We start from the raw sequence: 27,421 nt of genomic DNA on the forward strand, positions 1-27,421 counted from the left end.
AAAATTTTAAAAAATTGAGAAATTTCAAATAATTGAAAATTCTGAAAAATTTGAAGAATTTCTAAAACTATTAAGAATTGATTTTATTTTTATTTTTTGTTGATAATTTTGAAAAAAATCGAGAATTTTAATTTTTTTTGATAGATTTCAACAAATTTATAATCTTGAAAAAATTTAGAATTAAAAAAAAAAAAACTTGATTTTTTTTTCTTTTTGAGAATTTTCGTAAAATTGATAAAATTAAGAAATTGTACATGTGGCTTACATACACTCAAAGTAAACTGCTTAAATGATAGATCTTTATACTGGAGCTCTTTTTCTATTATTCTTTTTGCCATATCCTTAATTGAGGGTTGGTTACACCTACGGCCAACACTTCCTAATGCTAGGGAATGCAACATGTCCAGGTAATATTGGAGAGGGTAGAGCATTTTGCTCAGTCAGTGTCTGTATACGAAGATCAAATATTTTTAAAAAGAGCTCGTATTCAGCAGGTAATTGGGTTGTTCTTATTGTTATTCTCCTCATCTTTGTTTATCATTGTCTGACAAGCTTGAAACTATCATGCTTCTTGTTTTTGGTTGTATCCACAGATAACTATGATTTCTTTACTAATATATGGTTTCGGACTTTCAGTTGGATGTCAACACATAAGTGCTTGATGAAGTGTGTCTACATCTGAAATTTGTGGTTGACACTTTGTTGCCATTTCAATGATGAAATTAATGCAAGTCCAAATCCGTGATACACTCACTAAGTGTGATGTGAACTCTTTTATCTTTTATTTTTCCTTTCTTTTTTCTGTCATTATCACTATTTAGAGTCTGATAGTTGTACATCTCGGCACTCAAGTTCTGCATGAATGCACCATGGTTAAGTTTCATTCTTGAAACTTTCTCAATTGAGGTTCTCGAATGTGATTTCAAAGAGGATTGAAGGTTTTCTTAGCAAAACTGGCCAAGTGTCTACCCCTAAGAATGCTCTTTGCTGGCAGTCTTAGCATTGTGAAGAATGATTCAACATTAGATGCGGACTATCGAATCAAAATCAGATCACAGGCATGATTGATGCCCACACCCATTAGATACTGGAATTATACACTGATGCGTTTAGCAATGCTTTCACTCAATACAAAATTGTATATTTATATGGGTTGCATGGCTAATTCGTACTCGTGGAAACTACAATGCATTCAGATCTGCTATTTCTTTTATAAGAATATTTATTTTGTAGTGATTTTATTGTGAGTAGGCGACTCATGAGCACCTACAATGACTGGTATTCCAAATTCCGAACTCAACCTGCTGCAGTCAGCATTTTGGATATTGTAAGTTCTTCATAACAGACTGGGAATGTACATGAATGTTCTTATTACATATTTTCCTTAGAGCATCAAGTAGCCTTGTTCCCTATCTTATTTCCTTCCTAGACCTGTAGTTGTAAAACAATCTGCTTGTGTTGTGTAGTTTGTTGAATATGGGAATGAGGGAAGCATTGTACTGCTCCAAGCCTGCTTAGATCAAATGAAATTTCAGAGCGAAGACTTTTAGTCAAAGCCAGATCTTCTATCAGCTATCTTTAGATACTTTTTGGGTAGACCAAATTTCGCCACAGTTTTCTGTGAAGCACTGAGAAGTAAAGTGATGAGTGAAGGATTTCTAGAAGGTCTCTCTAAGCAATTGCATTTGTCTACACCTGAGAAAATTGTTGTTGGTCTTGCTCTGTCAGATTCAGGAAATACGGATTTCAGAATCAGAGGTAAGTTGAGTTGATTCTTATACTGTTTTTATATTTTCTGAATTAGTTGTGCAGGTTCCACTTTGAATTGTGGCTGAGTCCAAATGCCCAACTAACATGTATTATGCATATTTCTATAGATAGCTATCTTGTATGATTTTTTAATTTTTTTTCAACTTTCAATTGCAAGGGTATTACTTAGCTTCATGAACTCTGTAATTAAGGTGATTAATAAAATTTTATTCTATCAGCCAACATAGTTCTAAAACTTGCCATGTCAGTCTAACTCAGTCGAATTTTGGATCACCATAAGTACTCGATAACCAATTTAAATGGGAAAATTTAAAGGGTTATTCTTGAAATTCCTTTTGGAGGCGAAAGCATTTTGCTGTTATTCATAATTTATAATGTGGTAAATTATGCATGGTTATATTTGTATTTGAATTATTATAATAGCTTAAAATGTTATTTAGATATACTGAGTCATGTCCTGGTCAAGATCTCCAGTCGACCCAACCCAACACTGTTCTTTCATGTCCAATGCCCTTCTCTTCTTTCTGAAGATTTCTCCTTTTCTTTTTTCTTTAATCAAGAGCGTCAAGTTATGTCTGGGAGACTTGACATTAGATGCATTTGGTTTTGAGTTCTGAACCCAGTAATATGTTTAGTTGTCATACTTTGTAATGAGACATCCCCCGTTTTTTAAGAAAATGTATGATTCTCTGCAGATGAACAATCTAATTCTGCAGAATTGCTTTCCTTGGAAACAGAAGATGTAGAGAAAAGACATCAAAGAAATATTCAAGATCATCCACTATTCTTCGGAATCACATTGGGGCTGTTGGCTGAGATAATAAATTCAAGGTAAATCCACCTTTAGCTTTTAGAATTATTAGCTATTCATGCAATACAACATGAAGTTGAAGATCTTTTCAAATCATCCAGTTATTTTCTTCCTTCCATATATATATATATATATATATATATATATATATATATATATATATATATATATATATATATATATATATATATATATTTGTCATAGTCAAATGAATAAACACCATGTAGTATAGCAATCATTGGCAGCCTGTGTGGGTGTCATTTAAGTTGGAGTTTCTCTCTAATTCTTTCCTTAATCATACAGGTCTATAAAGTTGTTGATGCATGTAAGAATGTTCTGAGAGGTTTACATGACAGCAAGATTGCCCAAAGGGAGCTGGATCGGGTTAGTATTTTCCCTTTGCTCACCTCACCTTATCCCAATTTTCTTGCAATACTACCACAATCTTTTGTTTAAGGGGCCAATTGGAGCCTTTTAAAATCAACTAGATTCCTTTTGAAGCATAGGTTTCCTCTAAGCATGCATTGGGTTAGTTGATTCGTTGTAGATACCTTACCATAAGAATTTCAACGATAGTGTAAATTTGCAAAAAAAAAAAAAATAAAAAAAAAATTTCATTTTGAATTTTTTGGTATTTAGGACAAGCCAACCTCTCAAAAGGACACTTGATTGTTCAAAGTCCAAACTATACACAGATCTTAAAAGTGGAAATGATTATATGCAAGTAGGAGATTATTAAAAAAAAAAACAATCCTCATAGGTTATTAACATGATTAATAGAACTAAGTAGGATTTTTTTTTAAAATTTTATTTTATTTTATTTTATTTTATTTAAAAAATCCTCATAGGTTATTAACATGATTAACAGAACCAAATAAATGGGTTCAAATCATTTATACAGGTTATGAGATTCAATAGCATTCTTGAGTTATTTATTATCACCATTATGTTAGCTCAACTTGCTTGCTTTTTCTACCTTAGCAATCACAACAGCCATCACAATTGCAGAGATTCTGAAGAAAAAAGGGCTGGCTATTGAGAAGAGTAAGCCCAACTTGGGTTGTTGCCTATTATGTTCCCTTGTCAACACTTGCGAATTACAAATAATAATAATCTGTTTTTCCATCATGAGCAGGGATTTTGATGTCTACAGTTGACATGAAGGATGAATCCAAGGGCCGTCTCATTCCAAAAGGGAAGGTTGGCACTGTTAATGCTAGTTTTTAATATTTGTCATGTCAAATTAATCATCCTTACTACCTTCTTCTTCTTCTTTTCTTATTTAAAGTGATCAAATTCAAATACCCATGCTTTTTTTTACCAGCATGGTTGATTATTTCTGCAGTTTTATCAAACCACTCCCCTCCGTTTCTTTCAGAAAGACACAAGCATATATAATTCTTCTCTTTGGCTACACTAGTTACTTGATCTCAACAACCAGACTCTCGTTTACTTTTTATTTTTGGGAGGTAGCTGTTTGCATACACTGATGTTTGCAGTTGTAATGTTTTTGTTCTTACTTGTTATAGATTGAGGTATTGCTGGAGAAGACTGAGAAATTCGATGATCTGATGGTTGTCGTTGCTGCTAAAGGGAGGCAGTTGGAGATAATAAAGCATGATGGCAAACCATAGCTCTAGAGTTCCATCATATTCTGATTTTCATTTCTTTTTTCCTCCTAGTGTCCTGTTTAAGTGATAGAGGTTAGGGAATTTTCAAGTAGAGCTGCTGCTGTCATTAACCGAAAAGAGCAGAGTTGAGAGAGGCACTGTGCGTGTAGACATCTTGGGATCATTTCATCTGTATGGCCTTTTTCTTTTCTCCTTTTATGGGAGTTGTTGATGATACAGACAATCTGTTGTTTGGTGGTCAGACTGCTATTGTATTGTTTGAGCCCTGTTTCTGCATCTTCCTTTGACTGATGCTAACTGATTGACAGCAAACAGTAAAAGCTTTGGTGATCTTCCATCTGAAAGTTACCTAAACTAGTTTAGACTACAACTCCCATGGTTAAAGGGTTTAGCCTTGGTTGTTGAGAACCGATGTTAAAAATAGATTTAGCTTCAATTGGAAGCAACTGAGGCTAAAATTTGGATTTAGTCTCAGTTGAAAACAATGGAGGCTAAAATTTTGATTTAGCCTCATTTCGAGAAAACTGAAGCTAAAAAGGTTCTTTTAACCTCACTTGGAGAACCGAGGCTATAAAATTCATTTTAGCCTCGGTTGCTAAAACTGAGGCTAAAGCCTTTAGCCACGGGGGTTTCAACCTCGATTTGGACAACTGAGGCAAAATTGAGGCTAAAAGCTTTAACCTCAGTTTTTAACCATTTTAGCCATAGTTTTGAACTGAGGCTAAATCCCCCTTTTCTTGTAGTGGATTAACAATACAAGTGTCTTATTCATGGACAACTGTTTGTTACAATAGAACCATTGAATATTTTTCATTAATGATCGTCGAATAAATGTCCACCAATCCAGTAATCAGAAAATTTATTTAGCTCAATTTTTGGTTCATTATACATATAAATTTAGAATTACAATTTGGACAGTTTAAGTTGACTTATTTATACCACGTGTGGAATTTTAAGTAACTTTTAAGCTGCTGCGTATCATCCATCAAAGTCCCTCAGAGTATAAAAATTTACACTCTTAAATGTAAACTCACGGAGATATCATACAATGAACGGAGCTGGCACCTACGAGGTTTCTTTAGCAAACCCATAGCCACGTGGGTGCAACTTTAATGAGATCCAACCCGTCCATGAATTAAGCTGACTCATTTTAGCCGTTGAACGTAAAAATCATTAATACAAAACTCAGGTAGGCAATAACTTAATAAATAGTTGGGATGGAACGTACACCATTAGTTCTTTGTAAGGCCCACCGTAGTGTTTATATACCATCCAATCCATTCATCTGATGTTCCTCATCAGGAAAAACGGATTAACCAAAAATCATAGAATTTGGAAACTTAGATGGGCCATACCATGTGAATTCTGGTGTAATGTTGTTGGGGTGGATCAGCATGATTTTTGGGAGGAGGCCGAACAAAGGGTGATACACCTGATGGACGAGGTGGATTGCGGATTTTATTCATAGTAAGTCATTTCCCTACGTTTGTGAAAGGAACCCACGGGCAACTAGTGCCAGGTGTGGCCCATTATACGAATGGTCGGGATCATTCAGACTAAGGATCTTCCAATGATGGTCCATCACGGTGTGGCCCAATATACGAATGGTCTGGATCAAGACATTGTATCCTTTGAGATGCAGGATTATGTAATGTGAGTCCTCCTATTTGGTGATCCAGACCAATGATTTGATAGGCCCACCATGGATGTTGGATTCCCGAAATTTGTTGAAAATCAGTGGTTTAAAAATAATAAAAATGAAAATTCAAATTTTTTAAACTTTCGGGATTTTCCCGCCAAAATACTTTTTTGAATTTTTAAATTAAAAAGTGCAGTGAGTGTGCTTTGTCCCACATCGAAAATGCAAAGAATAGTTTTGTGGTTTATATGAGATGTTGAGAAGGGTATTCTTACTTGGAGCTTTTTGGAGGAGATGAAACACGGGTTGTTCGCACTGGAACACACGCACGCACGCACGTGCGTGCGAGCGAGTAGTGAGGCAGTGTGGCTGTAGTGGCGCTAGATAACGCACTTTTCACTTCGCACGTGCGCATCGTGTCGCAGAGTGGTCTCTCCCTCACGACTTTACGCGAACCGGTGCAATGGGTCTAGTCAAAGCCTTAGGGCGGTGTGGATTTGAAATGTTGGAAATGAGCCTGGATTTTATAGGTGACTAAGAACGGTCGGATCTTAAATCCGAAATGTCTAGCCGTTTCTTAAATGGATGGTTACCTTAAAAGCCACAACGGTCCGAAAACGGACGGGCCAGGATGATCCAACAGTCAGATCTACAGATCTAATGACCAGAAACGTCTGGGATTAATGGAATGACTAGAAACGTCTGGGATTAATGGACAACGGCCAGAAACGTTTTCAAACATTCTGGACCATTGAATACACCGATTTCATCATCTCAACACACCATCTCTCCCATCAAATCACATACAGTCCATAGCTTCATCTTAGAATACTATTATCATTTCCATCGTCTAAGTCTGCCAGAATAAATCTACTGCGTTAAATTGTTCCATAGTGGACCTATCGTGGTTGCTGCACGCTGGATCCAGATAAGGCTTGTCTTATCCTGGAAGCAATTTGCCTGTAACCCATCAGCAATTGATAAGGGGGCGAATCACACTTTAAGGACAACGTATTTTATACGTGATTCAGCCTAGTGATAATCTTTATTTTTTCTATTTTTTTTCGGTGTATCCAAAAGAAACTTTTCTAACAATCTTAAAGCGTGATCATGAACACCGAAAGTGTTGCATCAATCAAACTGATGAACCAGGATCTGATCCGATTGGACCGATTCGATGGTTCAAATTTCACTAGATGGCAGGACAAGCTGAAATTCCCGCTAACCGCTCTGAAGATCTTCTACATCTTGGACCCGACTCTCCAGCCTCTGCCTAAAGCAAAAGACACTGACACTCCAGAACAGATTGCTGCTAGGATCAAGCAACAATAAGATGAACTGCTGTATCGTGGCTACATCCTCAATGCTCTCTCTGATTAATTGTACGATTTGTACACGGGAAACACATTAGCGAAAGAAATTTGGAGCGCGCTGGAATACAAATACAAGGCTGAAGAGGAAAGTACATAGAAATTTCTAATTGCCAGGTATTTCGACTTCACAATGGTAGACAATCTACTGCTGCTTGCCCAAATCTAAGAACTGCAGCTTATTGTAAATAAAATAAAAGCCATAAAAATCGATCTTCCTAAATCCTTTCAAGTTGGAGCTATAATCGCAAAGTTGCCTCCGAGCTAGAAAGACTACAGGAAGAAATTACTGCATAAATTTGAAGAGTTCACCCTAGAACAAATTCAGAAGCACCTTCGTATTGAAGAAGAATCTCGTAACTGAGACAAAAAGGATGACGCTAATGGTGCATCCTCATCCAAGGTGAACGCAATAGAAAAGACATCCCAAAATAATACCTATGAGAAAGCTGATTCCCTTAAACCTAACAAAGATCAAGGGAAATTCAAGAAAGCCCAAAAGAAGAAAAACGGCAAACCTAAGGGAGCTTGCTATGTCTGCAGCAAGACCGGGCATTTCGCCCGAGTCTGTAGGGACCGAAAAAAGCTTAAGAAAGAGGCTAATGCAGTAGACGATGAAATCGTAGCCATGGTCACAGAAGTGAATCTAGTTCAAGAGAAAATCCCTGGTTGGTGGTATGATACAGGTGCCACAGTCCATGTATGTAATGATCGATCTGCTTTTAAAACCTATGAAGATGAGACCAATGGTTAAGAGGTTTAAATGGGAAATAAAGGACGATCGAAAGTTGTAAGCAAAGGAACTGTGGAATTACTCTTTACCTATGGAAAGAAGATAATCCTGACCAACGTACTGCATGTCCCAGACATAAGAAGGAATCTTGTCTCAGGGGATCTCTTAAGCAAGCCTTAGATTAGGGTTGTGTTTGAATCAGGAAGCTGATCTTGTCTAGTAATGAAAACTTTGTGGGTAAGGGATACGCTTGTAATGGGATGATCAAACTCTCTTTAAATGAAAAGAATTCTTCTGCTTACATGATTGAGTCTGTAACGTTATGGCATGATAGACTAGCCCATATTGGCTACAGTACCATAAAACTCATGGCTAAGAACGGCCTAATATCATACAATGATAGTGACAAAGATAAATGTGAAGTATGCATACGGTCTAAAATAATCAAAAAACCATTCCCTAGCGTTGAGAGATCATCTCAAATATTAGACCTAGTGTATACTGACATATGTGAACTAAATGACGTTCTTACCCGTGGAGGTAAAAGGTACTTTATAACATTTATAGATGATTGTTCGAGATATGTATATATATATATATATATATATATATATATATATATATATATATATCTGTTAAAATCAAAAGATGAAGCATTTAATGCATTCAAGATCTATAAAGTTGAAGTAGAAAATCAATTAGATAAAAATATTAAAATCCTTCGTAGTGACCAAGGAGGAGAATATTTCTCTAATGAATTTTCTAACTATTGTGAAGAACACGGCATAATACATCAGTGTACAACACCTTATACACCACAACAAAATGGTGTAGCAGAGAGAAAAAATAGAACGTTAGTAGAAATGTTCAACTCAATGCTAATACAAGCACAGTTGCCATTAAACCTATGAGGAGAAGCACTGTTGGCTGCGTGTCATTTTTTAAACCGAATTTCATCTAAGAAAACCAAGACCTCTCCATACGAAATATGGAAAGGAAGAAAACCACACATAGGCACTACCAAAAAAACGAGTAAAGGCTACGGATTATAATGACTTTCAGCTACGGATATAAACCGTAGTAAAATTACTACGGCTTAAATCCGTAGCTAAAGCTCCTAACCCCATCTAGTCTTGGCTGGAGCGTAAGGGGCTCCATGGGCCCACTGCAATGTATATATTTTTATCTAAACGTTTATCCATTTTGAAAGCTCATTTTAATAAATGCATCCAAAAAAGGAGGCAGATCAAGGCTCAAGTGAACCACATGGTAAGAAATATTGGAGATTAAACGCCTACCATTAAATCTTTCTTGGGAGTGGTGTGGTCCAACTGGGCCTTCGATCTTCATAAATATTGATATCATGTCCCAAAATGAACTTTGAAAATTAATGGACAGCGTGGATAAACCACATGCATCACTGTGGGCCCACAGAACCAACGGTTGGAACGCCCGTACCTAGTTCCGTCCGATGAGTGTAATCCCCAATCCGTACCCAAAAGGAGCCCGCAAATTTTTTATTTTTATTTTTTTCATTCTCACGGGCTGTAAGCTTTCTCTATTCCTCTCCCTCCCTCCCTCCCTCCCTCTCTCCATCTCATGCTAATAGTAGTCTGGACAGGAGGAGATGCTTTCTCCATGCGGTGAAGAAAGAATCGAATGCTAACAACAATCTGCAGAAGCTTAACTAGCAACTCCAATCCCTCTCTCAGAATCCTTAGTACGTAAGAATGCCCGTCCTTACCTCCTCCCCTCTCTTTCTTACTTTGGCACTCTCTCTCTCTCTGTGTGTTTTTTCATTTCTCTTTCACCCATGGAGGATTTGAGGGTTTGTGAATCTTAGGAATTGGGGAGTTGTGGATTTTGAAAATTGGGGATTTGGGGATTTTAGATATTGGGGGCTTTAATATTGAAGGAATTTGGTGCTATAATATTTACAGATTATTCCTTATTCATAAATTGTGGAGGCAGTACAATGATTGTTGGGAAGAAAGAATATGAAGGTGACTCATCAGAAATGAGATCGTCAGACATTCTCTTCTACTGACAGATGGGCTTATAGTAGCACAGGGGAAGAGCTCTACTATGTTGTTATCTGGTCTTCAGGGTCTTGGTAATGTTTCTTTCCTTGTCTAAGCCTCATAGTATGGTGTTACTATGATTCTATACATTATGGTGGCTGTATATCCTTTAGTCAATAAAGTTCTCAAATTTTTTGCATAAAATCTTTCTTAAAAATTTCAATGGAACTGAATGGTATAGATTGTTTGTTCATGAACCAGAACCACATTGAATACCAGAAGTTGAAACTACGGAATTCCTGGGTTGAGTTTGAGTGAAGCTTCAAAATATGCAAGCTCAACGCCCTTGTATTGTGTACTGATTAAAAAACTTTTTTTTTTTTTTTGTGTTCTGAGATGCTTCTATGTTAGTTTGACGCTATTTCCTCATCGTTTGAGTACTGTGTGTAGCCATGTTTTTCCTCGATGGAAGGTGCTGAGGAAACTTTCCCCTTTTGTGATTCAAAGAGGGGTCTTGTCTTCCTAAATTCCTGTCCAATATCACGTCTGCCTTATTTTCAATGGTCAAGATGTTAGTGAACATGTCTATCATGAAAGAAACTAATTGAGCTCAATGATTTTTGGTTTTTTCCTTTCTGATGACATTTGCCTGGCATCTATGATTCGTTGGAATTGCTTAATACCTATTTGCAGCAACTGTTTTTAAGTGGTTGGGACAGGCAATGATTCTAGGAATGATTAAAATGAACTTACCTCTATGTTCCTTTCATTTTCAACTTAGTGTAGTAAATGTTTACTTTGTGAATGGAAAGTAGCAAGGGAAGCAGCTGCTGCTGGTCTTTCTCTTTCTGATGTTACTGCAGAAGCAAAGTATGCATCTGAAATGGTGGGAATGATGGGTGTCGCCCTCTCTGTTTGTACACTTCTAGGCCAGGTCGCATCAGATCGTTTAGGCTCAAGAAAAATGGAGGTAGGTCTTGGAATCGTAAGTTGTTAAATAATCTCATTTTCTTGCTATCTTAATTACAGTTTAATCCATTTCAGGTACCTTTAATGATCAAGCAACCTGAATGAAGATCTTCCAATGATTATCGATCTTTATATGTATCTCAACCACTAGAATATAATTTCTTGGGACCCTGCGATGGCTACTTGAGAATAGGACTTCAGAATTTATGCATCAACATGCACCACTATGGCTTTCATAAATTGGTTCTTTGACTTGAAAATATTTCTCACACTACAGGCTTTGCTTTGTGTTAGATCATTCCAATTGGTTGAAATCATCCTGCTGATTGGTTGGTGTAATGACATGTATTTCCTTTTGCAGCATGGGGAGCCTGGGGCTGCTGTTGCTGACATCCAACCTGTGGATGTAGTGGTATCTCATGTTCTAAAGCAGATTTTATCAATGGTCTATTTCACTTGATCACTGATTATTATACTGCTACTTCTACATTCTGTTTTGTTGCGTAAAATATGGCATAACGGGTCCCATGATAAAACTGAAACTCAATTATGATTGCATGCTAAATCTAGTTCTCTTTTCTCATCTTTTTATCCTTTCTAGACATTATTGGAATCTTTACTGGTCCCAGTAGTGTTTAGTTCCTTTAATTCCTTTGCATTCTCTTCTTATATTTTACTATTGGCACTAGTGCAGCTATCTGGTCTTCAGGGGCCTGGTAATGTGGAATTTTGGATAGTTTCTTCATTTTTCTGTGCATATTGGTGTTATATATATATATATATATATATATATATATATATATATATATATATATATATATATATATATTGAAAACCTTGCTTATGGGTATTTTTGTTTTTCATCACATCTGAAAAATGAATTGGACTATATTTGGGTTTTCTCGTTTTTCTAATTACCCATTACAAAACATGTATTACAAATGAAAGATCTCTTATCTTGGAGAAATGAGATTGTTCTTCATTCATGGAATGTACATTGTTTCTTCTCTCATCTTGATGGGTGTGAAGAGTGATATAATTGATATAAGAACTGCAGTGGAAATTGCTACTTTTGAAAGAAATAGAGTAGGTAGGTTCTTGTAATATTTAGTCATCAAACAAGGGTGATTTGGATAACTTATTCAGTGGACCATAGCCCAAAAATGAAGTCAAATGGACTGCAATGGCCATCCATTCAATGGCCTGCAAACAAATCATTAAAACAAAGTCGAGATAAAAAGAGAGAAACCAAGAAAAGAGAAGTGAAGTGGTTTACATTCAACTAGAAAACTCATAATGAGCATATTGTTTGGATAGTTTCAATTAGCATAGAAGAGATGGAGACTGTTTCTTTTGCCTGCCCAGTGGGCTATCTGGTCTTAGAGAAACTTGCACTCTTTTAAAGATAAAAGGGTTCAGTTGGGGGGAGTGCTTCTGTCCATGAAGGAGTGGGCTCCTTCATCTTCTATGGGTTGGGTTTGAAGCCTTGATGTTCGCATTTTTCTGTTTATTGGTTTCTGTTTTTCTGTCTTTTTCTTTTGGCTATTGCCTATAATTTGTTCATCTTTGAAGGGAAAAAAAGTTTCAAGCAACATAGTTTTTGGGCTACTGTCCATTCACACAGTAGCACATGTATGATGGTGACCACGGACTACATAACTTCCATTTCTCTTGCTGTGAATTGATGATGAGGCATATTTTTAACCCAGTAGCAACTTATTCAATCATGTAATAAAATGTGGTTTTATTTGTAACTTAGTACACATTTCTAGTTGCAGCCAAACATGCCAACATGGCAAAGGTTTAGGATGTTGTTGTATCAACTTTGATTGGTTAAGTGGAATTAATATTGCTATAAAATCTTACTGTTCTTATATAGCTGTTGAAAATTTGATCTGGGTTCCAATTTCCACTACGGTCCATTGTCCTAGTTGTTGACGTAAGTTTTGAGGGAAGGCGATTGAGTGAGGCGATTGGGAACAGCGGGTGTTCCTGGTTTGGTGCTTTTCTTCTGTTGCAGTCTTCTCCTTGCAATGTAGCTCCTTATCCAAGGAGTCACATCCTCGCTGATCTTGATCATAATGAAGAATAAGAGGTGGTAGATGATTGTCATACTGAAGAGAACCGGCAGGTCCAACCATTTCGAGTGGTCAACGTCGATCTAGAAGACGTATTCTAGTATGTATTCACCAGTGATCATTGGGAGATCTGGTGTCTGGTTATCAAATTCCTGGCCCCTCAGATCATTCTGGTATTGGCCCTGAGGAGCAAAAAGAACATTTTGAATATTGAACCTTTTAAGTGAAAATTCTACATTTTAAGAAGAAAATTGTTAAGGGCCTAAGTATTCGAGTTTAGGAATATTTCGTTATAGTCTGATTCTCCAGGGTTTGAAGCACTTTATCAATATATATTTTAAAAATTTTCTAGATGAATGGGTCTTCCTGTATTTCAAGGAATTCCAAACAACACCTTAGTTCCTTGTTCTAAAAAACACAGATTCAGATGGTTTTGTGTACCTGAAGTGCCCAGAAACAGAAACTGATGTAAGACATTGGATATCGCCAGACAGGTTTTGGGATGTCCTTTGGCAGTGGCAAAGGATAAACGCGGCGTGCGTGTCTCGAATGAACACCCAAACACTTTATTCTTATCTAATTTCAATTTCCTTGCAACATGTGTCTTGAATGAACTAGAGGCTGGCCGTCCAAAAGCAGTAGAGTTTTCAGTAGTGGTGGCTGTTTCTATGTCGGCATTGTTTGAAATTCTCTTCATAGTTGCAATTCTCATCACCATGAGCCACTTCCCAAACCTGTCACAAATTCTCTTCACATCGCCATGCTCCACCAGAAGATGCTTTCTTTTTTTCTTTTTTTTTTTCTTCTTCTTATGGATGAAAGAGATAGGGAGGATAAGAATGCGGGGGGTTTTGATGATGCTTGACACGCTTCCATAGGGAGGGAGGAAGGGATGGATATTTTGTAGAAAAGGGTTTATCAAAGTCATGATCTCTGTAGGAAAGGAGTGGAAACCTCTTTAGGTGGCTGCCGTGATTGGGCCCTTGCAAGTCCTGATTTCCGTGGCTGGCCTTTTGGGGGATTGGGATGGAGATTTTGGTGACTTTCAGCTAATGTTTTGTCTGTAGCAGGGTCCTTTTATTTTTCTAGTTTTCTTTTTTCTCAGGTTGGTAACAAGAGAGTCACCTCCTATGCGATGTTGTGCTTTCTTCGCTATTTTGTGGTTTCAATGAAATTTCATTATCTTTCTTCGCTATGAGTGGAGCCCATGTCTTAGGACTTTGATTTGATGAAGCCAACCACGATGCTCAAGGAGGGAAAAGGGCGTTAAGGTGAGTTGTGTCCTTGTCTTCCATTTTATTTTACATACAACTTTAATACACACAAAATAATCCAAGAGCTGACTCTCTTTTGCATGTTGAGATCAATCCAAGGCCATGACAATGCCAAGAACAACCACCTAGTGACTGTATGCAGATGTATGCAAGAGCTAACTCTCAATTTTTTAGAGAAATGCTTCAATGCTTGCAGAGACCCCTATAAGTTATAAGTGCTTCTACTTGCAGTGGTTGACAGTGATGGGTATTCGAGCATACCATATGGTAGGTGATCCATACTGATGCAGGCAATCTAATGATTTGACCTATTACATAATGGTTAAGTGAGATGGAATTCCTATTCCTAATCACACTCTTGGATAAATTCTAGTATGAAAATCATAATATAAACATGATTTTCTCTTTTCATTCCATGTTATTTCTTCTCTCTCTCTCTCTCTCTCTCTCTCTCTCTCTCTCTCTCTCTCTCTCTCTCTATTTTTTTTCTTTTTAAATAAATAAATAAAAAAAACAATGTCATTTTCCTCTTTGCAGCATGTTATGTCAGAACCCTTTGAGCCATCACCTTTCATGCCTCCTGTTACCAAGGGGTTCGATAACGACTTTGATACAACGACTAGCAGGCAACAAAGAAGCCAAGTTGCTGCCTTAGTTAGATCATCAACTAGTGTAAAAGAGGCTGGTTCAAAGGAGAGCAACCTGGTGAAGATTAGATAAAAGTTGTGGTATGTTGCTTCCATTCTTTACTACCAGCCACTCACAATCTGAGACGTTTGTCCGCTAAGCATGGTAAATGTTTTGATCCAGAAAACTTGGTGGTGCTCATATGCTACCTACTTGCTAAATTTTTATTGGGATCCATTGTATTGACACTTAACATTATGGTTTCATACAAGAAAGCAGTCTTGATTTTGAATTAACTCTTGAAATCATGGATTTTTTCTTTCTGCATCATAGCTTTTATCTGCACTGCACCATCACAAACTGTAATGCCAACTCATTAGTGGTTTTTTTATGTTTTGAATATTTGAGAGTGCGTGCCAAATTTATTGAAATTGTCATTTGTGAGCAAAATCTGATATGTTGTGCATGCAACTGTTCCGCTGATGCAATCTGAAGTAGTTGCTGCTCCTGCTTATTCAGAATCCCAATGATTTCTACATGTTGTTCCAGTTTGCATGCCAGGTTCGAAAAAGGCCTTTGAACAAGGAGCTGTCTCGAAAGGAAGAGGATATTGTAACCATCTATGATAATGCATACTTAACTGTTCATGAGCCAAAGCTAAAGGTTTGATTGTTTATCTGCTAGCTGCTTCATAATGCTGTGTTGAATTATTTATGTCTCTCCTTTTTACGGTCTCTGATAAATCCTGTTTGTACTTGCAGTGTTCTACTTAGCATGTTGTATCTATAAAGATGTGCACACTTTTTTTTTCTTATGTTTGGAAGTGTAATCAATGCTCACTCTCAGCCAGTATTCATGACATATTGCATAGATTTGATATGCTTAAATCTATATATTTACATGTTGACAATAATATTGCTTTCTGGCTTCATCTGTAGAGACTTTATTTATCTATAGAAATATTCCATGCTATGTCTTTTCTTCTCCTGTTTCTAGATATCTTCCTAAGCAACTTAGCAAACCCAAGTTCAATCCCCGCTGCTTTATGTGATGTGGTCTATTTGAGCACTTGATGTGCCTCAATTTTCTAGAATCTATAGGTGTAAATGATCTCCTACAACCAGTTGCAGTTTAGCTAATGAAATTCGTCTCTCGTGCTAATGTGGTGCTTGATAAAGGCACTCAATATTTACGATTTCATCAATCGATGAAGAACAATTTTGATGATGATAAAGAGCATTTTTTTCATCCATGTATGAAGTAAATTTGATGTATAAATTATAGGTTTTTGTTTTTTTTTTTAATTTTTTTTTTTTTTTTTATGTTTGATTTTTTATTGCATGGAAATTAAGCTGAAAATATGGAAAGGGTTTGGTTTTTGGGTTGCACCTGTGATATAAATCATTTTTTAATATTATATTATAAGCTTTTAATTTGAATTTAATGCTGAAATCTTGGGTTTGTTCTTTCTTTTGTTTAATTTTGTTTGCTAGGAATTGAAGTTTTAAACCAAGAAAAGGTTTGATTTTTAGATTGAATGTGTCAGAGCTTGTGGTTTATTTATTTATTTTTCTTTCTAAGGTTTGGGTCTAATATTGGAATCAATGTTTTTTTTTTTTTCTCCAATTGTTTTATTAAAAATGAGATTGATAAACAATTGATGGAGTTCGGATCTTTGAGTGCTAGTGGAATTGCAAATGCATCCAATTCTGTGACTAACAGATCTAAATAGGATGGAGGCCATGTTTTGATAATCTGTTATAAGGCCAGGATGGTGCTGACTACCATATGTACATTTTTAGAGATGAATATGGTGATAATGTCTAGATTATAATTGGAGATGACTTGATACATGCGGATGCACGCTGTTGTGTCGGAAGGTCGAAGTGGCTTGCCTATGCTATCTTCGGCTTTGTGAGTTGAAGAGATCTATTGTTTCTAGCAGCAAGGCTGAAATTTTGGTATACAAATCGCAGTCTGGTATAATCCTCTGTTTTTATGCTGGAGCCCTGATAAATATGCCTGCTTTATAGGTGATCTATGAGATGGAGATTGGTCTCTTTTCAAATAAATTGTTAGGCTAGTGCTATTGATTGGCAGGGATTGGCAAGCAATCAATTTATCATGAAACTTACTCTCTTTCTTGTTTACAATTTTTGCACTACTAATTACTTACCTTTTTTTGATATAATTCCAAATGATAACTATTACAAGTTAGCATAGAGTAGTACAATTTTTTTTTCTTTGAAATGAACAGTAAAAAAAAAAAAAAAGGTTCACTTGTTTAGTAACTATCCAACATGGAATGGTGATATTTTTAGAGAAAAAAAAAAAAAAGAGGAAAGAAAAAAATAGTTTCTCTCTTTCCTTCTAGTATATCATCATAGGATTACCAATAACATAAATGGCCACTCTACTTATTTTGGAATTTGGGCAGAGTTTTCATAGGACGAAGTTCATTATCAGGCAAGAGTATTTATGATAGTCCACCTCATACTAGGGAAAATTTTCTGAGTTAACCACCAATGTTGTGTACATGAGAATTTTTTACTGCACCAGTTTTTCATTTTTTTTAAACATTTTATTCTGATATGCTTAATTTTGATTGTTTCAGGTTTCCTTTTTGCTTGCATTACTCCTATCCTTATTGCATGGATATATTCAGAGATTCTGGAGTATAATAGATCTTCATCTCCTCCCAAAGTGTAAGTTGTTTAATTGAAATGAAGACTTCATGACTTTTTCAGCTGTACTTCGAGTGATTTGACATTTACCGAATGAGTTGAGGTATAACTGAAGTGTCATTTTGTCTGTAATGATATGAACCCGTTATACATTATGCTTCTATAAGTTATTGGGAGGTATTGAGTCTTTACTTACCAGTAAGAACTGGTGTTTCGTATATCTAAGCATAATATGACTGTCGTGAAGAGTAAACCATCTCATGGCTTGAGATTGTAGCTGAAAAACTAGAGACGGGGAACTCTTTTGTTCTCTGCTCTCTGAAAAATGATGGCTTTAAATGAATGATGAGGGGGATTGACTTCAGGTAAAGTAACTCTAAAATTCAAGTGTAGTAACATCCATATGCATCCAAATCAGAGACATCCCACCTTCCATCACAAATTTGAAGATCATTGGAAGGCCAAGCCTTCCTTTTGGATTTTTGTTTTGATTTGATGATACATCTTAAGATGTAGTGGCATAATTAGTGATTTAGGGCAGGTTTGTGTCTGTCAAAGATGTTGGAGCATTTTTCCATGTTCCAAGTTTTTTTCATCAATGCATGTGTGTGTAACTGATAAAATAAACATGCGTGTGTATGTGAAGGTGTTGTTTCTTACTATCTTGTGGTGGATGATAGTGTCCATGGCCAATAGAAGATCATGAGCTCAAGGTGAAGGACTCTAAGACGCTTCTTTTTGGTGAGAAACCAGTTACTATCTTCAGTGTTAGGTATTTAAACTTCACATCTCATGTGTTTCGGGGCATAGCTTTTTCATATGACTACATTGTTTGTATGATAAAATTGATTTTCAGCCATGTGCAGTAAGCTTTCGGATCAAAGCGAAGCTGAGGATAGGGTGTTAGTTGATGGAAAATTAATAACCAGTAGAGGCACATCCATGGAGTTCTCGCTTGCGATTGTCAATAAGCTATTTGGCTGCGAGAAGGCATTGTATCTTGCTATCAATGAGAACTTTAAATAGACATATAACTATTATGTTGGTATTGTACTTTTGTAAACGGATTAAAATGAATGAATGAATGATTCAGCCATGAATTATTTATCTGTATTAGCTTATATGAGTTGATCTATCAGGGCATGTACTACAATGGTAAGATATACCACTATATATATATAGATATATATATATATATATATATATATATATATAGTCAGTAGCTACGGCTCTTAACCGTAGCGCTTTCTCTAGAAACCGTAGCTGTTGCTAATTTCAACCTATTGGTACGGTTCTCGTTGTACTTATAGCTACAGATATAAGCCGTAGCTATATGTCCTTTAGAGCTATGGAAAGTATGGCTACGGCTTTAATCCGTAGTTATTATCTCTATTGCTACGGATTAAATCTGTAGCCATAGCTTTAAGACCTATGGCTACGGTACCAATGGCTACGGTCATGCTACGGACTTTAACCGTAGTCATATGTCTTTAGCTACGGCTTTTATCCGTAGCCTTTTCCCAGTTTTCTGGTAGTGAGGGTATCTTAGAGTGTGGGGGTGTCTTGCATATTGCAGAACTCCAGAACCTAAAAGAACTAAATTAGGACCAAGAGCTATCAAGTGCATCCTTGTAGGATATGCACAATATAGTAAGGCCTATAGACTTCTAGACTTATACTCCAATGGAATTATAGAGTCTAGAGATGTAGAGTTCTTTGAGAATTCTGTATTCACGGAGAAAAAGAATGTTGAGATTCAATCTCCTAATGAAAATATAAAAGAAACACAAATAAAAGAGAAAACTCCCAGTGAACGTCGTAGGAGTCAAAGAGCAAGAGTAGAAAAGAGTCTTGATCCTGATCAAATAGACTCTCAACGACTCTCTTTTCATCTAGTTGAGGGTGATAGAGAGAAGGTAATTAGGAAAATACATATGGTTTTTGACTATAGAAGATGAACCTAAAACCTTTAGTAAAGTTATGTCTTCAAGAGACTTCGTTTTTTGGAAAGAAGTCATTAATGATGAAATGGATTCTATAATATCTAACCAAACATGGGAATTGGTAGATCTACCTCCAGGTTCTAAACCAATAGGTTGTAAGTGGGTATTTAAGAAAAAAATATCACACGGATAGTACAATTTAAACTTTTAAAGAAAGATTAGTTGCTAAGGGTTTTTGACAGAAAAAAGGAATTGATTATTTTGACACTTATTCACCAGTAGCTCAAATAACATCGATTAGGATCTTATTCACTCTTGCATCCATACATCATCTTCATATCCATCAAATGGACGTGAAGATAACATTCCTGAATAGTGATCTCGATGAGGAGGTTTATATGGAGCAACTAGAAAGGTTTGTTCTACCAAGAAATGAAAAAAAAGTATGTAGACTTGTTAAGTCTTTGTATGGATTAAAGCAAGCACCAAAACAGTGGCATGATAAATTTGATTCTAAAGTTCTATCTTATGGTTTTGAACACAATATTGCTGATAAATGCATATATTCAAAAGTATGTAATGATTATGTTGTAATCATATGCTTATATGTAGATAATATGTTAATAATCAGTAATAAAATGGAAGGTGTAACTAAAACCAAAAAGTTTTCCTCTTCAGTTTTCAAAATGAAAGATCTTGGACAAGTGGATACCATAATAGGTATTAAAGTTAAAAAACATAATAGGGGTTTTGCATTATGCCAGTCTCGTTATATTGAGAAAATAATAAACAAGTTTAATCACTTGAAAATTAAAGAGACAAAGACCCCGTTTGATCCAAGTATCAAGTTAAAAGAAAACAGTGGAAGAGCAGTTGCACAACTAGAGTATGCTAGTGCTATAGGTAGTCTTGTGTATGCAATACAATGCACAAGACCAGATATAGCATACGCTGTGAGTAAACTAAGTACGTTTACAAGTAATCCAAGTGTTGAACATTGGAAAGCAATTAGTAGAGTTCTAGATTATCTTAAAGAAACAAAAAAAACTAGGGCTATTTTACTCAGAATTTTCAGCAGTGTTGGAAGGATATATCGATGCAAGTTAGATATCGAGTGCAGGGGACAACAAGTCCACTACAGGGTGAATATTCACCCTAGGAGGTGCAGCTGTATCTTGGGGATCCAAAAAATAAACTTGCATAGCGCACTCAACTATGGAATCTGAGTTCATAGCTTTAGCTGCTAAAGGCAAAGAGGCTGAGTGGTTAAGGGATCTTCTTTTAGAAATCTCATTTTATATGAAGCCTATACCGGCTGTTTCACTTCATTGTGAAGTGAAGCTACACCAGCAAGAGCCTATAGTGGTACCTATAATGGGAAGTCCAGGCACATAAGTTTGCGACATGACTATGTAAGATAATTGATTCAATATGGAATCATTGCGATGTCATATGTAAAGTCAAGTAATAACTTGGCTGATCCTTTTACTAAACCTCTAACGAGAGAGGTAGTAAGGACAACATCTAGAGGGATGGGGTTGAAACTCTTTACTTAAAGTTTCACCAGTAAAAGAAACCCAACCCTAAATTAGAAAATCTCTAAATATTGGGTTTAATGGGTAACAACAATTCACTGATAAGTGAAAAGTTTCAGCACTAAATAAATTGATAACCTCATCCAGGATGATAGTGCTGGCCGTTATAAAGAGGGATGAGTATTGAACTCTTAATGAAATCTAGTCAAACAGGACAAGTGTTTTAAACGAAAACACTGGAAGGATTTTACCTATGTGAACGTAGAAGTGGTGCCGCTTCTCATGAGACTTAGAGTTATCTCAGGATCGTTCATGAAACAGGATAAGCACATGGCCATTAAAAGTGCTAAGTGAGATTATAAAGGAACACCTAACGCATAAGCTATTATGTGTGTAGTATTTTCAGTTATATCATAAAGGAATAACTGGTTCAATGCTGCGGCAACCAGAAATTTCGAAATAACTTTAAAATGCTTACACTAAGGAAAGATTTAAATCGCAAGATATCTTTCTTTATGCATAATAACTATTATTATTCTGGCAGAGTTTTCATTATTTTAAAAACCAGTGGGGGATTGTTGAAAATCAGTGGTTTAAAAATAATAAAAATAAAAATTTAAATTTTTCAAAATTTCAGGATTTTCCCGCCAAAATACTTTTTTGAATTTTTAAATTAAAAAGTGCGGTGTGTGTGCTTTGTCCCATATTGGAAATGTAAAGAATAGTTTTGTGGTTTATATGAGATGTTGAGAAGGGTATTCTTACTTAGAGCTTTTTGGAGGAGATGTTCCACGGACGCACGCGCCCCTGCGCTCATGCTTGGGCTCGGGCTCGGGCACGGGCACGGGCGTGGGCATGGGCAGTGAGGCAGTGTGGCTGTAGTGGCGCTAGATGGTGCACTTTGCACTTCACACGTGCGCATCTTGTCACAGAGTGGTCGCTCCCTCGCGACCTTACGCGAAGCGGCGCGAGACAGTGTGATCGCGGTGTGATGGGTCTGGTTAGAGCCTTAGGGCAGTGTGGATCTGAAATGTTGGAAATGAGCCTGCGTTTTATAGGTGACTGATAACGGCCGAATCTTAAAGCTGAAACGTCCAGCCGTTTCTTAAACGGATGGCTACCTTAAAAGCCACAACAGTTCGAAAAAGGACGGGCCAGGATGATCCAACGGTCAGATCTACAGATCTAATGACTAGAAACATCTGGGATTAATGGACAACGGCCAGAAATATTTTTCAAACGCTCTGGACCATTGAATACCACACATCAACGGGTCTAAACTTGAGGCCTATATAAACTGGACCATTCCAGTCCGATTTCATCATCTCAACATACCATCTCTCCCATCAAATCAGATACAGTCCATAGCTTCATTTTAGAATACTGTTATCATCTCCATCGTCTAAGTCTGCCAAAATAAATCTACTACGTTAAATTGTTCTATAGTGGACCTATCGTCATTGCTGCACGCTGGATCCAGATAAGGCTTGTCTTATCCTAGAAGCAATTCGCCTGTAACACATCAGCAGTTGATAAAGGGGCGAATCACGCTTTAAGGACAGCGTATGTTATACGTGATTCAGCCTAGTGATAATCTTTATTTTCTCTATTTTTTTTCAGTGTATCCAAAAGAAACTTTTCTAACAAAATTCTCCCAGGTTGAAAGATGCGAACCCTTGAATGTTAATGTGTAAGACGCAATGCACTTATGCCTGCCAGTATCTTTGTTTCCTATTCTTCATTGCCACTCCACCGTACACGTGGCTACGTTGTTGGTGAATACATGTGAGCTATTCCACGGTAAGGAAACAAAAGGTGGGTAGACGCGGGTTTAGCACCATTCAAAACATTGGACACGGCTTCAGTGGATCTCTGACTGTGGGGCACACTTGGGTATGTGTCTTATATCTACGCTGTCCATCCATTTCGCCAGTTCATTTTAGGGCATGAGTCCAAAAAATAAAATAAAACAAAATCCAAATTTTAGGTGGACCACACCATAGGAAACAATGGTGATTTACCATAAAAAACTTATTGTGGGACACTGTTTCCTGTGGTGTGGTCCACCCAACATTTGTATTTGCTGCATTTTTGGGATCACGCCCCAAAATGAATGGAGAAAGGAATGGACGACATGGATAAAAGATACATACATCATGGTGGGCCTCATAGTCGCAACCCACAACGTAAAAAAAAATGGCACACACATGAGGCACTGATGCACAGGCCTGGCCACCCTACAATGTAGTCGTGGATATCACTAGGGCTAGAATAATAGGCCCAATGGATATCACTAGGACTGTCAATTGGGCCATTAGGCCGGAAGCCCATTAAGGGTTCATTGATCATGGCCAGAGGAAAGAAGTGTTGCACCCTTTACAACGCAAGTGTCAGTATGTGCAAGGGTAGGTTGAACGCAGCGGAAGATTCAGCTATTGACATGTGGCACAGATGTTTAGGCCACATGAGTGAAAAAGGGCTTCAGCTACTAGCAAGGAAGCGGCTCCTTCCAGACATGACAGGTATGCCTCTCAAAACCTTTCTTGATTGTTTATCAGGGAAACAATATAGAGTTTCATTTATTAAAACTGCTTCTCATATTACTAAATTGCATGCATTAGATTTGGTTTATTCTGATGTTTGTGGTCCTATGAGGACAAAAACCGTGGGTGGGGCATTGTATTTTGTTACTTTTATAGATGATGCATCTATGAGGGTTTGGGCTTATACTTTGAAATCCAAGGACGAGGTCTTTGGTGTTTTTAAATTGTTTCATGTTATGGTCGTGAGAGAGATAGGTAGATCATTGAAATGCATCCGCACTGACAATGGTGGTGAATACATTGGCGGCTTTCATGAGTATTACAAGTCCCTGAGTATACGGCATGAATAGATGGTCCCCAAGACCCCTCAGCATAATGGTGTAGCTGAGCAAATGAATCGCACAATTGTAGAGAGAATCAAATACATGTTATCCCATGCGAAATTACCCAAGATATTCTGGGGAGAAGCAATGCACATGGTAGTGTATCTGATAAACAGGTCTCCATCAGCCCCATTGAATGGAGAAGTACCTGAGAAGGTGTGGATTAGACAGGATCCATCGTACAGTAATTTCAGGGTGTTTGGATGTAGGGTATCCGTTCACGTACCAAAGGATGAGAGGTCCAAGCTCGATATAAAGATCAGACAGTGTGTGTTCTTGGGGTACGGTGATGAAAAGTTTGGTTACAGATTGTGGGGTCCGACCGAGAAGAAGCTCGTCAGAAGCAGAGATGTGGTTTTCTTTAAAGATCAGTGTATAAAAGACATTGGTAAGCCAGAGAAGAACTAACCTAGTTCAGGTGAGCTAAAGGACATGGATCCGGTTATTCCTCCCATGGTGCCTGATGACAAGGGAGTACAGCAAGGTGCAGAGGACGAGAGAGTTCCTTCAGAAGATGGACCAGGGAAGCAGCCCCCCACTTGATCCACCTGTTGAGCCACAGGTGAGGAGGTCATCTAGGGACAGACAGTCGTCCAAGAGGTACTCGCCACATAAGTACATTATGCTGACTGATGGGAGAGAGCTAGAAGATTATTCTAAGGCCCTAGCCAACCAGCATAAGGGGGAGATTAAAGGCTATGCAAGAAGAGATGGAATCCTTGCATAAAACCACACTTATGATATGGTGAAATTGCCTAAGGGCAAGAAATATTTGAGCAACAAGTGGGTGTTCAGAAAGAAGGGTGAGTAGAATAATTCACAGACGAGGTTCAAGGCTAGACTTGTGGTGAAAGGGTTTGGTCAGAGGAAAGGTATGGACTTCGAGGAAATATTCTCACCAGTGGTGAAGATGACATCCATACGGGTGTTGCTTGGGTTCGTGGCTAGCATGGATCTGGAGATAGAGCAGTTAGATGTTAAAACTGTCTTCCTCCATGGTGACCTGGAATAAGAGATCTACATGCACCAACCAGAGGGGTTCAAAGTCAAGGGCAAAGAGCATATGGTGTGTAGGCTGAGGAAGAGCTTGTATAGGCTGAAACAAGCTCTACGACAATAGTACAAGAAGTTCGACTCGTTCATGTTACAGCATGGGTATGATAGAACGGAGTCGGACCACTGTGTGTTCACGCGCAAGTTCTCAGATGGTGATTTCTTAGTTCTGTTGTTATATGTTGATGACATGCTCATCATGGGAAAAGACATCAAGAAGATCAACAGGCTGAAACAGGAGTTAGGCAAGTCTTTTGCGATGAAAGATTTGGGTCCGGATAGACAGATCATAAGAATGGAGATAACCCATGACAGAAGCAGCAGGAAGCTTTGGCTGTCACAAGAGCGGTATATTGAGAAAATCCTAGAGAGGTTCAATATGAATGCAGCAAAGCTGGTCAGTACTCCACTGGATGGTCACTTCAGATCGAGCGACAGGCAGTGTCCCAAGATGAAGGCAGAGGTGGAAGAGATGCAGAAGATACCCTACGCGTCAGCTGTAAGAAGTTTTATGTATGCTATGGTGTGTACACGCCCACACATAGCATATGTAGTTGATGTTGTTAGCCGGTATCTTGTCAATCCTAGCAAAGAGCATTGGGCAGTAGTCAAGTTGACACTACGGTATCTAAGAGGCTTATCCAGGTTGAGCCTATGCTATGGTGACGGTAAACCTGTGTTAGAGGGCTACACAGATGCAGATATGGCAGGCAACATAGACTCCAGGAAGTCTACATCGGGGTTCATGTTCACGTTTATAGGGGGAGCGGTTTCTTGACAGAGCAAGCTACAGAAGGTCGTAGTATTGTCGATGACAGAGGCCGAGTACATTGCAGTCATAGAGGCATGTAAAGAAATACTTTGGATGAAGAGGTTCTTACAGGAACTTAGCTTGAAGCAGGATCAGCACGTGGTCTATTGCGATAGTTAGAGTGCTATACACTTGAGCAAGAATCTAAGTTAGTATTCCAAGTCGAAGCACATAGAGATTCAGTATCACTAGATCAGGGATACTTTTGAACAAAAGGTGTTATAGCTTGAGAAGGTCCACACGGACGATAATGGGTCAGACATAATGACCAAAGCTTTGCTCAAGGGCAAGTTTGAGGTTTGTAGAAACTAGACTGACTTGAAGAAGGTAAATCTCTCCTGGGTCAAAAAGAGAGAGATTTGATAGGTTTTTTTCCGTGCTCAACCGGTCGTAAGCCTTACACGACCAGTCGAGGTCTAGTGCACAACCAGTCGTGGGGTCGAGCCCTGACTCGACTCAAAGTCCAGCGACTTTAGGCTATTTTTCTCCGGGGTGCTCGACCGGTCGAAGGTGGCACTCGACCGATCGTGGTCTCGTCTCGACCGGTCGTGGTTACGTAGATTCGTTTCGCGATTTTGTGGATTGTGAAAATCTGAGTCCTTTTGCAACTGGGATGCGGTAAGGAGTTTCCTAAAACTATAAATAGGGGTTCCTAGGGTGTTTCTACAGATATGAAAAACACAAGAGGGATATCAAAGGTGTGAGAGAAAGAGAGAGTGGAAGCTAGTAGAAGGGAGGTTATGCTCGGAGGTTATCTACTGTGCAATTTATATCTTAGTGCTTCTACGTCCTCGTAATTGGTGAGATCTCTCCGTTTTTTTTTTATTCTCTCATTGTTTACCCACTCCTACGTGCGTGAAGAAGGTTGTAACGTTTTACCTCATAGTGGATTGTTGATCTGGACGAGGTCCCATGGTTTTTATCTCTTTGAGGGTTTTCCACGTAAAAACCTCTTGTGTGATGTGGTTTATGCTTTGATTTATTTTATTACTTTATTATTCCATAATTCTGGTTTGTTTCGGGAGGCTAGATCCTAAGGTTTTGTGTAAGGCCCCCAACACTCATCACTTTGATTGGATGATCTAACTACCTGATTGGTGGTTTGGGTAACTTATTGAGTATATTAGAAAGGTCTAAAACACCTTGATTCCCTGTTTCAGTGTTATATATATATATATATTAAGCAAACAAAGTAGAATATGCCTTTCCTGGCATAGATTGCCTGTCAGCCCTAGATTTACAATCAGTCCTTTACAGCTCCTCCATTTATCATAGAGAATTTTACCAAAAAACTACCTAATTAATAATTTAGGTACTGTTAAAAAAGCTACCTCATTAATATGAGAAATATCTCTCTACTACCTTCTGCTAGATTTTCTGAATGACCACTTTGGTTGCTGGGCAAACAAATGGGTTGTAATGCATCATCCGTGGTAGGCTTAAAGAGTTAAAATTTAGTTCCATCCATGATTCAGGTGGACCACATGATCAGAAATAGTGTACGGGACAATACTAATCCTACAAACTATTTCCCTTGATGCAGCCC

General features: G+C 37.7%; 1 protein-coding gene and 2 long non-coding RNA genes across 11 annotated transcripts; all 3 read left to right on the plus strand.

Annotated features, from left to right (window-relative positions):
- Positions 1 to 474: 474 nt before the first annotated feature.
- LOC131233711 (stromal processing peptidase, chloroplastic-like) lies at positions 475 to 4,488 on the plus strand. 4 transcript variants are annotated; one of them, XR_009165332.1, is made up of 8 exons: positions 476 to 494; positions 1,234 to 1,327; positions 1,467 to 1,758; positions 2,508 to 2,601; positions 2,885 to 2,965; positions 3,563 to 3,625; positions 3,717 to 3,781; positions 4,111 to 4,488. XR_009165332.1 is itself a non-coding variant. In XM_058230499.1 (5 exons), exons 3-5 carry the CDS (start codon positions 1,644 to 1,646, stop codon positions 4,151 to 4,153), a joined length of 294 nt encoding a protein of 97 aa, XP_058086482.1. In that variant the 5' UTR covers positions 476 to 494; positions 1,234 to 1,327; positions 1,467 to 1,643; the 3' UTR covers positions 4,154 to 4,488. The 4 variants fall into 4 exon arrangements, 1 of the variants encoding a protein (XP_058086482.1); XR_009165331.1 differs by having other exon boundaries at positions 477 to 494; positions 2,466 to 2,601; XR_009165335.1 differs by lacking the exons at positions 3,563 to 3,625; positions 3,717 to 3,781 and having other exon boundaries at positions 475 to 494; positions 2,466 to 2,601.
- Positions 4,489 to 9,485: 4,997 nt separating this feature from the next.
- LOC131226136 (uncharacterized) lies at positions 9,486 to 11,404 on the plus strand. 3 transcript variants are annotated; one of them, XR_009161652.1, is made up of 4 exons: positions 9,486 to 9,674; positions 9,895 to 10,067; positions 10,791 to 11,187; positions 11,306 to 11,404. It is a non-coding gene; the product is annotated as an uncharacterized LOC131226136 (long non-coding RNA). The 3 variants fall into 3 exon arrangements; XR_009161653.1 differs by having other exon boundaries at positions 9,489 to 9,674; positions 11,020 to 11,187; XR_009161654.1 differs by lacking the exon at positions 10,791 to 11,187 and having other exon boundaries at positions 9,493 to 9,674; positions 11,306 to 11,398.
- A 3,419-nt stretch (positions 11,405 to 14,823) lies between these two features.
- LOC131233728 (uncharacterized) lies at positions 14,824 to 18,689 on the plus strand. Of its 4 annotated transcripts, none has more exons than XR_009165338.1 (6): positions 14,824 to 15,088; positions 15,473 to 15,586; positions 16,417 to 16,956; positions 17,538 to 17,628; positions 18,288 to 18,379; positions 18,464 to 18,689. It is a non-coding gene; the product is annotated as an uncharacterized LOC131233728 (long non-coding RNA). The 4 variants fall into 4 exon arrangements; XR_009165336.1 differs by having other exon boundaries at positions 16,417 to 16,903; XR_009165342.1 differs by lacking the exon at positions 16,417 to 16,956 and having other exon boundaries at positions 14,829 to 15,088; positions 18,254 to 18,379.
- Positions 18,690 to 27,421: the final 8,732 nt, after the last annotated feature.

Source organism: Magnolia sinica, chromosome 2 (genome assembly GCF_029962835.1).
Source record: "Magnolia sinica isolate HGM2019 chromosome 2, MsV1, whole genome shotgun sequence".
Lineage (NCBI taxonomy): Eukaryota > Viridiplantae > Streptophyta > Magnoliopsida > Magnoliales > Magnoliaceae > Magnolia > Magnolia sinica.